General features: G+C 44.2%; 1 protein-coding gene across 1 annotated transcript in view; it reads left to right on the forward strand.

Annotated features, from left to right (window-relative positions):
* Window positions 1–6,937: 6,937 nt before the first annotated feature.
* The window catches only part of EXOSC9 (exosome component 9), a 51,307-nt gene continuing 42,952 nt past the window's right edge, over window positions 6,938–15,292 (forward strand). Inside the window, exons 1-2 of the mRNA XM_073603445.1 lie at window positions 6,938–7,123; window positions 11,028–11,122. Coding sequence (XP_073459546.1) covers window positions 7,058–7,123; window positions 11,028–11,122 — 161 coding nt within the window. The 5' untranslated portion in view covers window positions 6,938–7,057. The remainder of the gene's footprint in view (window positions 7,124–11,027; window positions 11,123–15,292) is intronic.

Below are 15,292 nucleotides of genomic sequence, written 5' to 3' on the forward strand. Positions count from 1 at the left end.
CATCGCAGCCGCCGGGCACGCGCATCGGCTCCTAAGTGACGTGGTGGGCGTGCGCGTCCCCTGTGCCCCTTAAAGCGGCCGCTGTACAGCTACAGCAAGTCGTGCAGGAGAGCCATACTGCGGGTGGTCAGCAAGTGGATGAAATGCAAAGATGTAAATGTGACCCATAGGAAACCATGTTAAATGGACTGTAGTGTGTTTCTGAAAAACTGAAAATGTACTAAAAAAATGCATAGGTGTGAACCAGGCCTTACACAGCCTTTCCCACTATATTTTATATATCACAGGGCGGGTAGGTTGGGTCCAAAAAAACAGGGAACAGTATTAAGTATTCTACTTAAAGCGGTTGTAAACCGCTGGGTGTTTTTTTTTTTTTTTTTTTTTTTTTTTAGAACCTTCAAGGTAAAGGCATAATGAGGGTTGTGTGGAAAGCAGGAGTAGATATGGCGCTGCCCTTATGGGATGAAATATTCCGTGCCCTGTTTTGTGCTTGATGTGATTACTTTATTTGTGTGGGTCCTAAATGGTGTGTGTGAATAACAAAAAATCTGTAAAATCAATAAAAATGAATACAAATTCCTGTGTGTGCCGGAAATAAATAATAATGGTTTCTTGACGGAATGTGTTCCAAAATTAAATACCTGGATGAATTGGTCAAAATTTGTGGTTATTTGTCAGTAAAAGGTTTTTAGTTCTATTCTCACTCTAATGCATATTTTTACCTCACCATAATATGGGTGAAATTTAAAAATAAAGTGCCACAATCTTATATTACATTTCCTATATAAAAAATAACAACGTGCAAATAGTGCATGAAAAGTGCTAGTGTTACATCAAAGTGACTTGCGCTGAGATATACAAAAAAGTGACTTGTGTGCTTAAAAACCAGTGTTTTTGCATAAGAAAAATTCCATTTGATTACAAAAAGTCTTTTGAGTGGTTCCGAGGGAAGCCCCTCCCTGGGAAACAAATTTATATGGGAAAATGTCCAGGTGCTGGCTTGGTGATTGTGCCTCAACATCGTGCTCTTATTCTGCTTGCACTCACCGGATGCACTTCCCCCTGCAGGGGTGCAGGCAGTCACAGTATTTGCCACTGTGTAGCACTTCTGGGTGTCCCCGGTCTATACTTTTAAATGTTGTTTACCGATTTACATATAAAAGAGAGGAGGAATGCCCATAGTGTGAAACCGTATATGGAAACTTTATTATGGCTGATAAAATAATGTACTCACATTTACAAGGCAAATACAAGCATAAAAGAAAGCGTTAGTCCCGTCATGAACAGCCTGTGTTCATCTAGCTGGAGGTGCCACAAGACGTCCGTAAGTCCCGCCCTGGGAGTGACTTAAAAATGTTGCAGCGGTTTCGAAAAACGCTTTTCATTCCGATGGGCAGGGCATTTTGGGAACGCTAAATACAGCGCTCCCGCCCCGCCCCAAAGATGCTGCTTGCAGGACTTTTCGGAATGTCCCGCAAGCGCACTGCCCGAGTGTGAAAAGTCACACTTGAATGAATGGGAGACTTTTGATGGGCACAGAGGCTGCATTTGATGGGCACAGTGAGGCTGCAATTGATGGGCACAGTGAGGCTGCAATTGATGGGTTTTAATTCAGTATTTTTCAGAATGTTTTAGTTTGTTTGCGCCCCCCAAAAAATTTTGAGCACCAGCCGCCATTGCTCCCGAGTATGGAGATACCACTTGTGTGAGACTTTTTCAATGTTTGGACTGATTATGTTCCTGACATTGCATCTTATGCATCAGAAAAATCAGCCAACACTTTACAGAAAAATATATATTTTAATGGTTGCCTTTGTACAAGCGGTCAGAGAATATACCTTAGTGAAGCTTCACCGACAGTAATTTCCATTCTGAAAAGCCAAACAGGCCTAACCTACTGGTACGTGGCTGTCCCTATAGCACAATACTACATTCACTGGCTAGGAAGTACAGGAGGCTGACCAATGGATGAGCAAAAGACTACCTGTGTTTCCAATAGTGCAGTTGTCTGCAGAGGATGGGTGGTACTGGTGTCTCACAGGAATATAGTTAGTAGAACGTTTAGATGGGTCAGTACTAGTGGCAGGTAAAGACAGGGTCAGCAAACAGGAAAAGGATTGGTTCAGGCAGCAGGCAGAAACAAGGTCGAAAAACAGTAGATAACAAAGAAAGATAGTCACTTTTTTGTCTTTTTTATATTCGAAAAACAGGCTTGGGACAGTAGAGCAGCAGTCAGAGACATGATCAACAAGTAGCGAAAGCATTGGCCGAGGCAGCAGGCAACAACGTGGTCAACTAACAGGCCAAGGTCAGTTCAGGCAGCAGGCAGAGGTGTAGTCAATATGCAAGCAAAAGATCAGTCCAGGCAGCAGGCAGAAATGTGGTTGATAAACAGGCCAGGGTCAGTTCAAGCAGAGGCATGATCATTATGCAGGCAAAGGATTGATCCTAGCACACACGGGCCGAATGTCAGGTGGCATCGGCCGGTTCAATAGAAACCGGCCGACATTCGGCCCGTGTGTACTGCAGTCAGTCTGACAGAAGCCGACATTGAGCCGGCTTCTGTCGAAAGGGGCATGACCAAAAATGGTCTGCTGATCAGCTCCCAATCAGCACCCTCAGCCAATAGCTAAGCGCGCTGACTGAAGTGTTCTGGTGGGAGAGCCTTCCCCCCCCCCCCCGCCGTCAGAACACAATAGAACAGCAGGGGAGATTACCGTACTAACATTGGATAGTTAATACAGTGGTTCCTCCTGAGCTGGGTTGGATGGAAAAACTACTAGTGTGGACTAGACATTAGCAGTTATAAAATCAGTCATAGCAGAAACACCTAATATCGTAATGAGTTATGGTAGCTGTGGAAGCCATCTACTATGCAGAGATCATGTTATGAGGGACATTGAGGACAATGGTAACGTGTGTTATACCTCATTCCATCTTTGGTGCATACGTGACAATTTTTGTGGGATTTTCAGCCTGTTTTAGTAGGAGAGATATTATCAGGAAAGTGTCTCTCATACAGCCTGCTGACTGCATTGGAACAAAGGTTTTCAGATGCAGGGCCTTGATGGTAAATAAGGGCTATTTTAACCTCTTCTTAGTATTTTAGGAGGGATTCTTGTCTTCCTGCCACCCTGTAGATCAGGGGCAGGCAACCTTAAAGAGGTAGAAATCTACCTGAACAACATAGGAGAAGTCAAAGATCACCGGGTACAGTGTTGTCTCCTCACGCCTGATTTAAACCTCTAATTGCAGTACTACCAGGTCGCAATTGCATGCATTGCACAGCAATCATATGTTTAAATCAGGTAATGAGGAAGCAACATATCACCTCCTCACCACCAAACGCAGATCACTTTTAAGAGGAGCAGCAGTGCCTGCTGTACTTGTGAATGAGCCCTTAGATGCATTCAGCAGCGTCACCCTAAAGCCGCATATACACGATCGTATTTTCCGATGGGAAATGCGTGATGACAGGCTGTTGGCGGAAAATCCGACCGTTTGTACGCTCAATTGGACAATTGTTGTCTGATTTTCCGCTGACAAATGTTGGATGGCAGGCTTTTTTCCGCGGACAAATGTCTGTTGTCGGATTTTCCAAGCGTGTGTACACAAGTCCGTCGGACAAAAGTCCAAAGTACAAACACGCATGCTCGGAAGCAAGGACGAGCCAGAAGCGGGCTGTCTTGTAAACTATCGTTCGTAATGGAGAATTAACATTCATGACATGGCAAATTATGGAATCTCGAAATGCAGCGCACATTCTCTTCTTCTTTAATGGGATAATAATGAAGCTGCTTTGCTGATGATACTGATGGATTTATTGCAAACACATTTTCAAAGGCTTTTTTTTCTAGTGATATAAAGAATATTATTATTATGCTTTTTTTTTCTTTTTTTTGGGGGCAAGTTACCAAACACCATTAAACCGTAGTTTTTAAGATCAATGTTGGTGTCTCGTGTCAATTTTACATTGTATTTTTTTTTAAATGTAACTGCCTACTCCCAAAACTGTCATTTGAAGTAAAACACAAAGCCAAGTATTATTCTCCACAATTTTTTTTATTGTACATTAAAAAAAGAAAACAAATAAAATTAGACATGATATCTGCCAATAGAACTTAACCAAAAAGTGCATTCTATGCATCCAAAAATAAAGAAAATATAACAAATCAAATCATTATTATTCAACCAAAAAATAAAATAAAAGCCTCATGCATGTGTCCTGCTTCCTAATATAGGGGGTAAGCAATGGCAAGAGTTGGTGAAAGCAGGGGTCCGTCATCCGGAGATAATGCCAAAAATCATCCGGATTATTCTCCTGGAGCTCCCGCAGCAAAGGCATATGACATAATTGGTCACAATTAATAATGCAACCAATTTTTGGTCCAATAAATCCTCCTCCTCCTGTTCCTGGACTGGATTTGGGTCAAAGCAATAACTCCAAGGCCAAAAATAAATAACACGTTATCTCCTCCGATTCCGCAACATGCCTAGTTGACGAACGGCCGTTCAGAAACAAACTGAAAACCACAAAATGAAAAGCGCGAATCAACACTCACCAAACTTCTACTAACACAAAATTAGCAGAAGGAGCCCAAAGGGTGGCGTTAAAGAGCTGAAAAACCACGTAGTACCTCACTACGTTAGTGTTCCTTGCCATTTGTATGCAAAACAAAATCCAGGCACACGCCTTCGGACAAAAGTCAGAGGTTTTGTCTGCGGAAAATCCGATCGTGTGTATGAGGCTTTAGGGTTCGTTCACATGTAAAGTTGGGGGGGGGTTAAAAGGCTCCAGTTGAGTCATGGTTTTACTGCCCCCAATCCCTACCCCCTTTAGCTGTTGAGGCAGCAGTCAAAAGGTGTACACATGCCGCAGTAGTAATTAAACCCCCTGTTGCTTTTGGTGGGTGCTACCGCCTACCAATTGCGACCCATTCAAGTAAACGGGGCCACTCTGCAAGTGCTTTGCAACTGCATGCTTCTGCGAGGTACAAGGGGTTAAAGCAGGTGGTGAGAAAGCAACACAACTCTACCTGCTTTAACACCTTGTTTGCTGAACAAGGTTGCAGGGCATTTGCAGAGCGGCCTCATTCACTTGAATGGGTCATGTTTTGCAGTTGCTACATCCACGAACCATGACAGGGTGTAAAACTCCTGCTGCGGCGGCGACATGTGTACACCCCTGGCCACTACAGCTAAAGGGAGCTGCGGTTGGGGGTTGATAAAAACATGTCTTAACTATAGGGTACCACCCCCCCAAACTGTAAATGTAAATGAACCCTTACTGTTCTGAGCCCCTTATAAGGCTGCTTTCACACTGATATGCTATGGTCTACCTGCACTGCGAGAGCAGCACAGTGCATCTGCAACTTTTCTGGGCTAGCTGCGCTTTGCCATAAACTTCTATTATATCCTGGAGGTGAGGTAAACCCGCATGATACAATAATATAATAGAAGTCTATGGCTAAGCGCAGCAAACCCGATGGAAAGCTGCAGGTACACTGCACTGCACCCGCGGTGTAGGTAAACAGCAGCATAACAGTGTGAAAGCAGCCTTATACTATTATAGCCAGTGTATTGCTTTATACTGACATGGAGATCTCTTATTTCCTGCTGCGGGCACCACTCTGGAGACTGCTAGCTGGGATAAGAGATGAAGTGCAGTTGGTATCACTCCACATGGGACAGGAGCCAGTACTACAGAGGAGGCATCGGCTTATGTGGCTCTTACTCCCTATTACAGCTCCATTTTTACAAGTACTCCCTCTGCATTGCACTCTGTTTGATGCTCTGGAATGGCAGGTCAGCAAGCCCAGACAGCAATCTACCAGTCACCTGTCCATGATCTACTGATTGATCACAATCTACAGGTTTCAGGGAATGTCCCAAATTGGGACTACAGAATGCAGAGTTCAGGGCTGCGCCGTGTACAAAGTGCAGCGTTCAGGGCTGCGCTGTGTACAGAGTGCAGAGTTCATGGAAGCGCTGTGTACAGAGTGCAGAGTTCAGGGGAGCGCTGTGTACAGAGTTCAGGGGAGCGCTGTGTACAGAGTTCAGGGGAGTGCTGTGTACAGAGTTCAGGGGAGTGCTGTGTACAGAGTGCAGAGTTCAGTGGAGTGCTGTGTACATGTCAGAACTATGAATCAGACCGAGACAGAAGTACAGTTAAATCACACTTGTTTAATTATAAAAGTAAATAGAACAAACGTAGTGAAAACATAGCCAAAGTTCGGTAACCGGAACGGATAGTCAGACAAGCCAGAAAGTCAGGAAGCCAGAGATCAGTGTAGTGGAAAAGCAAGCAGGATCTGGAGCCAGAAGGAATGTCAGCCAAGCAAGTCTTTAAAAGGAACCCAGGAGATAGTTTCTGTGATGTTGACCAAGTTAAGTCCTGGTGAGCCATATGTGGCTTCTGACTGGAAGCTATCAAATCTAAGTACACACTCAACCACTCATCAAAAGAAAAAAAAAGTTCCAAAACAAGAAGAGGAGGGGGAGGAAGAAATACTGCGTCTACTTTAGGGTGAAGTTCCCCTTTAACAGTACATTGTGTTGAAAGGTGTCCCTCTATCTCCTCACAAAGCTGGGAGTTATACAAGGATTATTGGCAATCATTTGACCTAGTTACTGCACTTCAAACTCTGAACCTTAAATCGTTTATTCTCTCTTTGAAGCTGGACTACATTTAGAACAAAGGAATAAATCACTGCCAGCATCCCAGAAAATCGCAGAAAGTCTGCAGCTACCTCAATAGAGCTCTAGCAGCATTTTTTTTTTTTTTTTGAGCTCCAAGAAAATGGCTTCCATAAAACTTTCCACGGAGGACGTAACAGGCAAACATAACAGAGCTATGCCCATCTGTCAGGGCGTTGATGGCAGCGCATGCGTACTAATATTCCCGCGTGACAGCTGAGGTGTCGAAGTGGGAGGAGCAAGTGTTCAGTCCGCGCTCTGTGATGACGTAACGGAATGCGCCCATAACTTGTGAAGTATGGTTCCCGCATGTGCACTGTTCTGTATTGATATATACACTGAAGTTGTGTGAAGCGTCAGTATGAGGGACACACCGCTATCCAACTGCGAGAGAGCATTCCTGCTCCAGGCAATCAGCGAGCGTAAGGTACGAGCATTCATGAGCCCTCCTGAGAATGCGTTTATATATCTAACCCTTAACCACCTCAGTCCTGGAAGGTTTTACCCCCTTTGTGACCAGGCCATCTTTTACTATTTGGCACTGCACGGTCATGCAACACTGCACCCAAATGACAGTTATATCATTTTTTTTTCCACACAGAGCTTTCTTTTAGTGATATTTGATCAGCGTTGGGCTTTTTGTTATATAAACAAAAAAAAGATATTAAAGTTTGGAAAAAAAATAACCCCTAATCTGTTTTACTTTCTGATATAAAACATATCCAGTAAAAAATCTAATTTCTTCATAAATGTCTTTGGTAAAATAATTCCAATAAGCGTACATTAGTTTGTGGGAAAGTTATAGCAACTACAAATTTTTATTTTTTAATACTGGAATTTTATTTTTGTTTTTTATAATAGTAAAGCATACCCCCCAAGTAAATCCCAATGTCCTGTGAATCCGCAGCAGAGCCTAGTGGCGGCACTGGACTCCACCTATCCGTGTGCGACGCACTGCGCCTGAGACTCAATGCACTAGCTCTACAGACAGGTAGAGGAGGGGAGCCTAGATCTTCTCCACCTCCTCCCCATGACCCTCTGTGTCCACCCACAAACCCCGGAATGCAGCCAATCATGTGACTGTGTAGGGGGTGTGTGGTCTGGAATTTTGAAACAGTGCAGAAGATGTCACTGCTTGAGACTCTGGAGAACGCTGTGCCATACTGCCGCTTACTGCTTTCCATTTGCTAAAGTGCCACTTCCTTGTGCCGTAGTGATCCCTCCTCCCTGCCTTCCTTGTGCCGTAGTGATCCCTCCTCCCTGCCTTCCTTGTGCCGTAGTGATCCCTCCTCCCTGCCTTCCTTGTGCCGTAGTGATCCCTCCTCCCTGCCTTCCTTGTGCCGTAGTGATCCCTCCTCCCTGCCTTCCTTGTGCCGTAGGGATCCCTCCTCCCTGCCTTGCTTGTGCCGTAGGGATCCCTCCTCCCTGCCTTGCTTGTGCCGTAGGGATCCCTCCTCCCTGCCTTGCTTGTGCCGTAGGGATCCCTCCTCCCTGCCTTGCTTGTGCCGTAGGGATCCCTCCTCCCTGCCTTGCTTGTGCCGTAGGGATCCCTCCTCCCTGCCTTGCTTGTGCCGTAGGGATCCCTCCTCCCTGCCTTGCTTGTGCCGTAGTGTTCCCTCCTTTTTTATAACAATGATCCTAGGTTGGTTCCCACTGGAGACTCCAGCTTGTGGCACAGCAATTAACTATATTTTATAGGTAAAAGGAAGCCCAGGTTTTGTTTACCCATGACCCTTGAGCCACTCCCACTTTCATGTTTGGCCACACCCACTTTTTTTGCTAATATGCAGGTCACTGTCTCCCTGAAATGTTCCTCACTCTCAAGATTGAAAGATGGGAGGTATGGTAATTGTGGTGCTAGTGCAGCAGGGAACTGACATCACCAGTGCCACTAATACAGTGATCAGTGCTAATAATATACACTGTGACTATTATAATGACACTGGCTGGGAAAGGGTTACCATCTCGGGATAATCAAGGGGTCAAGTGTGTGCCCAGCAAGCGTTAATGTGTGTATTATGTGCTGCTTTTTACTAACAAACTATTTATTCCTTCTCCCTGCTTTGCTGGGAGAAGAAACAAAGAGATAGTTCCCGCTGTTTTGTCAACACAGGGCTCTGGGCTGTGTTTGGACACAGTAGGTCTCAGCCATGAATCATTGGCCGGGACTTGCTGACAGAATCCTGCTGTGTCCAATCACAGTGGGAGTCTGAGGGTGCCTGGAAGCACGGAGCAACGTACAGGTAAGTTGCTGTGCCTGTAGGAGCTACCCGTCCTGAAGCGGTTAACTGAACATTTACTTCACAAAGTTTTATAAAAATGCATTTTTAAAAAATATATAATACCCCCCCCCCCCTTTTTTTTTTTTTTTTTTTTTATCCTTTGTGGCATCTCAGTGCTGCTGATCTTCTGCAGCCTTTGCTTGACCACTTACTGTGTACATGCATGATGCATGCATACCAGCCATGGCTGCATGGCATTTCTTAGGATGGGTCACCTGATGGTGATAACATTGGACCATGCCTGTGTAATGTGTGTAGAAACGGTTACTTATCAATAGGGAGAAGCTCAGGCTTGTGTCTGAACACACCTCTGCAATTCCGCAAGGAATCTATCAAAGCCGACAGCCAATCATAGTTAGTGGAGGCATTCCCTGCAAGCTTGTTGTCATGCTCCAGAAGCAAATCAAAATCTGTATTCTTTCAGGTTGTTTTGGGAGACTCTTGAGTTGCTTCAAGTAGTTTTAAGCTGTTTACGCCCTGTGTCGATGCTCTTTGGTGGCATCAGACAGGTTTTGCATTTCTGTACAAGTCTATGGGATGAAAAACCTGCTTGAAGCATGCAAGCCAGAAACAGATGAGCTGCAGAACAAGTGCAGCCAGGGTTAATCGGATATTTTCTTGATTTAAACCAATGTTTTTTTTTTTTTAATATCTATCACATTTATTTCAATAAAATGCTTTTGGAGTAAAAATCTATCTAAAGATAGTTTTCTAATTAAGATACATTAATAATTTGGTTTATTCAGAATGAAATGGAGCTTAGTTATGTAGCATAAGGCTTTAGCATAATTTCATTTTTGGTAAACTCATTCAATGAATGCAAGCTGAGATAACATGCACTGCATTTATGCATTCACAGAATATTCCTTTATCCCATTGTTTTGCAAATCTATGTACACTACATAAAATATGCCTAGCTTAAAATTCACTTTTTTTTTTTCCATACCCAGGGGGTCGTGTGTGGGGCATACAGCTGACCACAGAAGTTAATGATTCTATGCCATGTACTTCTGTAAATATCAAGGCCTCTGTGCATTGATGTTCACTTGTAGTTTCTGTGTGCATGAGGCCCAAGTATTTATTTTTATAAATAAATGTGTGTTATGCGGCTTTTTAATTCATATCATGAGTTTAAATGAACATGAATTTATTGTTGGTTATTATTGGCACCTTTTTGAAGCAGTGTTTAAAAATCCTGCTTGCTGCATTTTTTATGCATATTTGGTCAGTTAAAAAAAAAATGCACTTCACCATTGAAATGCATTGAAAATGCAGCAAGAACACATCAAAAATGCACCCGTGTTGTTTTTGAGGCATTTTTTGAGTTACATGACCTATGAAAAACAACACCATAAGCACGGTAAAATCACTGGTGTTTTCATCAGCCATTATCGGCACTTTTTTTTTTTTTTTTTTCTTCCGGCACAATCTTCGGCGGCTGAAATTTCAGTGCATCACTAAAGAAAACGACTCCTGGGATGTATGACATCATTTGCCTAGGTTCCCTAGTGTGTGTGTATGTGTGTATATATATATATATATATATATATCTCTCTCTATATCTATCTATCTGTGTGTGTGTGTAGAGAGATATAGTGTGTGTATGTGTGTATATATATATATATATATCTCTCTCTATATCTATCTATCTGTGTGTGTGTGTAGAGAGATATAGTGTGTGTATGTGTGTATGTATATATATATATATATATATATATATATATATATATATATATATATATATATATATATATATATATATATATATATATATATATATATATATATATATATATATATATATATATATATATATATATATATATATATTTTCTAGTGTAATGAGCAGATTTTTTTTTTAGACTCGCCATTGTGCAAAATGGTTATTTGTAAATCTAAAGGATACTGTACAATTTCTGTAATGTGTGAACAGCTTTGAATAAACAAGTCCAATATAATCCACAGATGTCTGATTTGGGCATTTTATAACCTTAGTTAAAGAATGCTTTACATTTTCTTTCTAACACTTTGCTTTGTTCATATGACCAGCGTCTTGACGGCAGGCAGACCTATGATTACAGAAATATTAAAATAACTTTTGGAACAGAGTATGGCTGCTGTATCGTCGAACTGGGGAAAACCAGGTTTGTCATTCCTTTATTGCATATTATGCAGAATATTTTAGCATTATTACTTTTATCTTTGGCAAACAATATGCTTCATGTAATTCCTAGATGCACATGTTTTACACAAAACCATTAGGGAACTGCAAAAGTTAGCCCTTTGTCAGTATATAAGTAATCATGGTTGGCATAACTTGTTTTGAGCAAAATATTACACTGGACTTTAGGGTACAATATACTAGTACTAAAAAGTAGATGCATTTCTCATAGTAATTCATTATTTATTTGTTTTATTTTTTTCTGGCTTTTACCTTTTGTTGAAGGATAAGTTAACCTTTCCCCCCAAAAAATAAATGCACGCGTGGGCATGTTGTTATTTTTTTTTTATGTTGGGAGCCTGTAAAGCATTGCACCCACGATCAACAGATTGCGGGTGTGATGTCATGGTCATGCAAGCTGTCTGCCCGTACCTTCAATACAGGCAGGCAGTTAAACTCTGACAGGAAGACTCAACTACTAGAGCACTCAACAGCGCCCTGGTAGTCCACTGAGAACTACAAGCTGACAGTCGCAAAGGCTGTCGGTACTTATAGTTTTCACCTTCACACCCCTGCTCGGGACAGAAGAATCCCCCCTCGCTGTCCAAATGGGGGATCAAGTAGGTGTGGGAGCCGAAATATCTGTAACATGTTACACCCTGAATATGGGCGAACGTATCCTTCAAGAAAACACAGTTTTAACCAAGCGTCTTCCAGGACAGCCCATGAGACCCTGGGCACCTCCTACCAGGACAGGAAACACGTTACCCCCACCAGATAAAAGGGCGGTCCTCCAGGCCCATGTCAGTTTTTTGTGTTTCCTCTGGACAGGGGGTAACATGTTCCTGGAACCTGGTCCCTAGGTCTCATGAGCAGGGGCTCTATAAGGCTATTTGGGGGCATTTCACTAACCTCTCCTCTGCCAGAAGCAGCACTCCGCTGGAGAGGTTGGCTGTGCTGTGGTCTCCTGTGTCTCAGTGCTTGGAGAGGGCCAGGACTGGCATGGTGTCAGCTCCTATAGCGCTTTTCTTATGAAAGCAGCGGTATCCTCTCCTCACAGGCAGCGTGGCTAGTTGTGTGAGGAGAAGCAGATAGCTGCGGCGCTCGAGTAGAGGGCGGGGCTTCTGCGCTCCAAGCTGGCCCATAGGAAGTGCTGAGAGCAGGTCACTTCCGGGGCATATGACGTCATCACTGAGCGCCAGAGACGCCGGTTCCAGTCTCCTTAAATGGCGCGAACAGGAGACACTGGCCGCTGGTGTCTTCTGGTAAAAGCAGCTAGGCTGTGGAAAGCCAGAAAGGGGCAGGATGGATCAATCTGCAGTTCCTACACAGGCAGTCTATGCGCCCAACACCAGCACCTCACAGGTAAGCCTGAAGTGTTATGTCACTCTCTTGCTTTCCTTGTGAGTGTTCCCTCCCCCTCCCCTCTCTGTAGTAGTGGGTTAAGGGGACACATTTCCTCCCTCCTGCACTTGGTTCGGAGTGGCGGGGTGGCTGTGAGTCTCATTATGGGTCACTTATCTTTTTGTCTTACAGACCAAGACCCAAGACAAGACTTAAGCGCAGCCACCTAAAAAGAAATGTGCGGTGTGCGCAAACAAATTGAGCTCCTTGTGGAGCAAAGCTGTTTGTCACAGCTGTATAGATGGCCTTGTAAAAGACAACCCAGTTGCCTCTTGTCAGAAAATGCTAACCTCTGTTAGGGACGAGCTTGTGTCCACCTTTAGTTCCTTTAGAACGCTTATTGACAAGCTTCAGACCCCAGCAGAGGGTCCGTCCACACAGAGCGCTTCAGTCAGCACTCCACAGCAGGCAGAGAGTGAAGACTCTGAGGCTGAGGTCAGATCTACCCGTTCTTCCCCTGAAAAATCGGGGTCAGATATAGAGCCCAGGGATACAGAATCCACTTGAGGCTCGAGATTTAATTTATCTGTAGAGGATGTGGATGACTTGTTAAAGGCTATCTATACTACCCTTGAATTGAAAGAGGAGGAGGTTCAGTTATCTAAACACGATCTTATGTATAAGGGATTGCATAAGAAAAAAAACTAGAGGTTTTTCCAGTCCATAGTTCATTGGTTGATACTATTAAACTGGAATGGGATAACCTGGAGAGAAAACCATTCTTCTCTAGTAACCTAAAAAGAAGGTTCCCTTTTGATGAGGACACTGCGCAGCCGTGGAATAAAAAACCGAAGCTGGATGCACCCCTTTCAAAGGTTTCAAAAAATTCGGACCTAGTGTTCGATGATATGGGCACGCTTAAGGATCCAATGGACAAGAGGGGGGATATCCTTCTCCACAGAGCCTGGGACTCAGCGGTTGGGAACCTGAAACCAGCTCTGGCCTCCACTTATGTGGCTAGAAATCTGGAGGTTTGGTTGACTCAGATTCAGTCACACCTGTCAGCGGGTACCTCGAGGGAGCAGATTTTGAAGTCTTTTCCTCTCCTCTTTTCAGGCTGTAGGTTTTTTGGCGGATTCTTCCGCAGAGTCGGTAAGAATGTCGGCCAGGGCTTCGGCTTTAGTGAACTCGGCCAGGAGAAGCCTCTGGCTTAAAACCTGGTCAGGGGACCCAGCCTCCAAATTACGCCTTTGTGGGCTTCCCTTAACAGGCGATCATTTGTTTGGCCCAGGACTGCAGGAGGCACTGGAACGCACGGCTGATAAGAAAAAGGTGTTTCCAGAGAAAAAGAGAATCTCGACAGCCAGAAAATTTTTTCGTGGCTACGGCAGGCAACAGAGTCCTAGAGAAAAGGACAGCAGGCCGAAAAAACACTGGACTGGGCACAAAGGAAGAGGCAAAGAGGGAGTGCTGTTTAACCCTCCTTAACAGCCCGCCAAGCCACAGTGACTTGTGTTCCCCGGTGGGAGGAAGATTTAGGGCCTTCATCCCAAAGTGGGAAGCAGTCACTTCAAGCCTGTTCATCCTGGACCTAGTGACCAACGGGTACAGGCTGGAGTTTGTTCACCAACCATCAGAACGATTGTTGGACACCTTTCCTCCACAAGATCGAGAGAAAGCAAGGGCTCTGGGTCTCCAGGTCGGAGACTTATTGGATCAAAAAGTCCTGATTCCTGTTCCACAGTCAGAGCAGGGCAAGGGATTCTATCCCCATGTATTTGTGGTCAAAAAGCAGTCGGGAAAGTTTCGACTTCTCCTGAATCTCCGGACTTTAAACAAGTCCATCAGATACAAACATTTCCGGATGGAGACGGTTTTTACTATCAAAAACCTGCTATATCCAAACTGCTTTATGGCCACGTTGGACTTAAGGGATCTTCACATCCCTATCCATCCAGTCTTCCAAAAGTTTTTGAGATTGGCAGTGAAGACGAGTATGGGGACCCGACATTTTCAATTTCAAGCCCTCCCTTTCAATCTTGCCTCAGCCCCACGCATCTTTACGAAAGTGTTGGGGAAAGTGCTGGCTCCACTGAGGTTAAGGGCGATAACCATTATCCCTTACTTGGACGACCTCCTGATAGTGGCAAAATCATACCAGAGGCTGTTGGAGGATCTCCAGGCTGTACAGGACTTCTTACAGTCCCTAGGCTGGTTGATAAACAAAGAAAAATCGTCCTTGATCCCGGCCCAGAAAGTAACTTATCTGGGTTATGATTTTTGCTCAGTGAACCAAAGAGTTTTTCTTCCTCAGGAGAAGATTACCAAAGTGTTCCAGACTATGTCAGCATTGCAGACCAACCAGTCGGTCTCTCTGAGACAGGTGTCGAGGGCAGTGGGTCTTATGATCTCATGTTTTCCCGCAGTACCATGGGCGAGACTACGTCAGCGTCCGTTACAAATGTTTCTATTAGGAAACTGGGTAAGGTCCCTGGAGTCAAGGATCCGGCTTCCCGCCAGGATAAAAAGAAGCCTGTGGTGGTGGAGAACTGGCCAGCACCTAACAGGAGGTCTCCCATGGTCCTTTCCCATATCCCGAAGAGTTACCAGGGATGCGAGTTCCTGGGGATGGGGGGCCCACCTCAACAATGCAGTAGCACAGGGAGAGTGGTCCTCAAAGGAGGCAAGGGCCTCATCCAATCAAAGAGAGCTGCTTGCGGTCCAGAGAGCCCTGCAGTCTTTTCAGATGGAGATTAAGGGTCACAACCTCCAAATTCTGTCAGACAATATTGGGACAGTCGCGTACATC

Source organism: Aquarana catesbeiana, linkage group LG01 (assembly GCF_042186555.1).
Source record: "Aquarana catesbeiana isolate 2022-GZ linkage group LG01, ASM4218655v1, whole genome shotgun sequence".
NCBI lineage: Eukaryota > Metazoa > Chordata > Amphibia > Anura > Ranidae > Aquarana > Aquarana catesbeiana.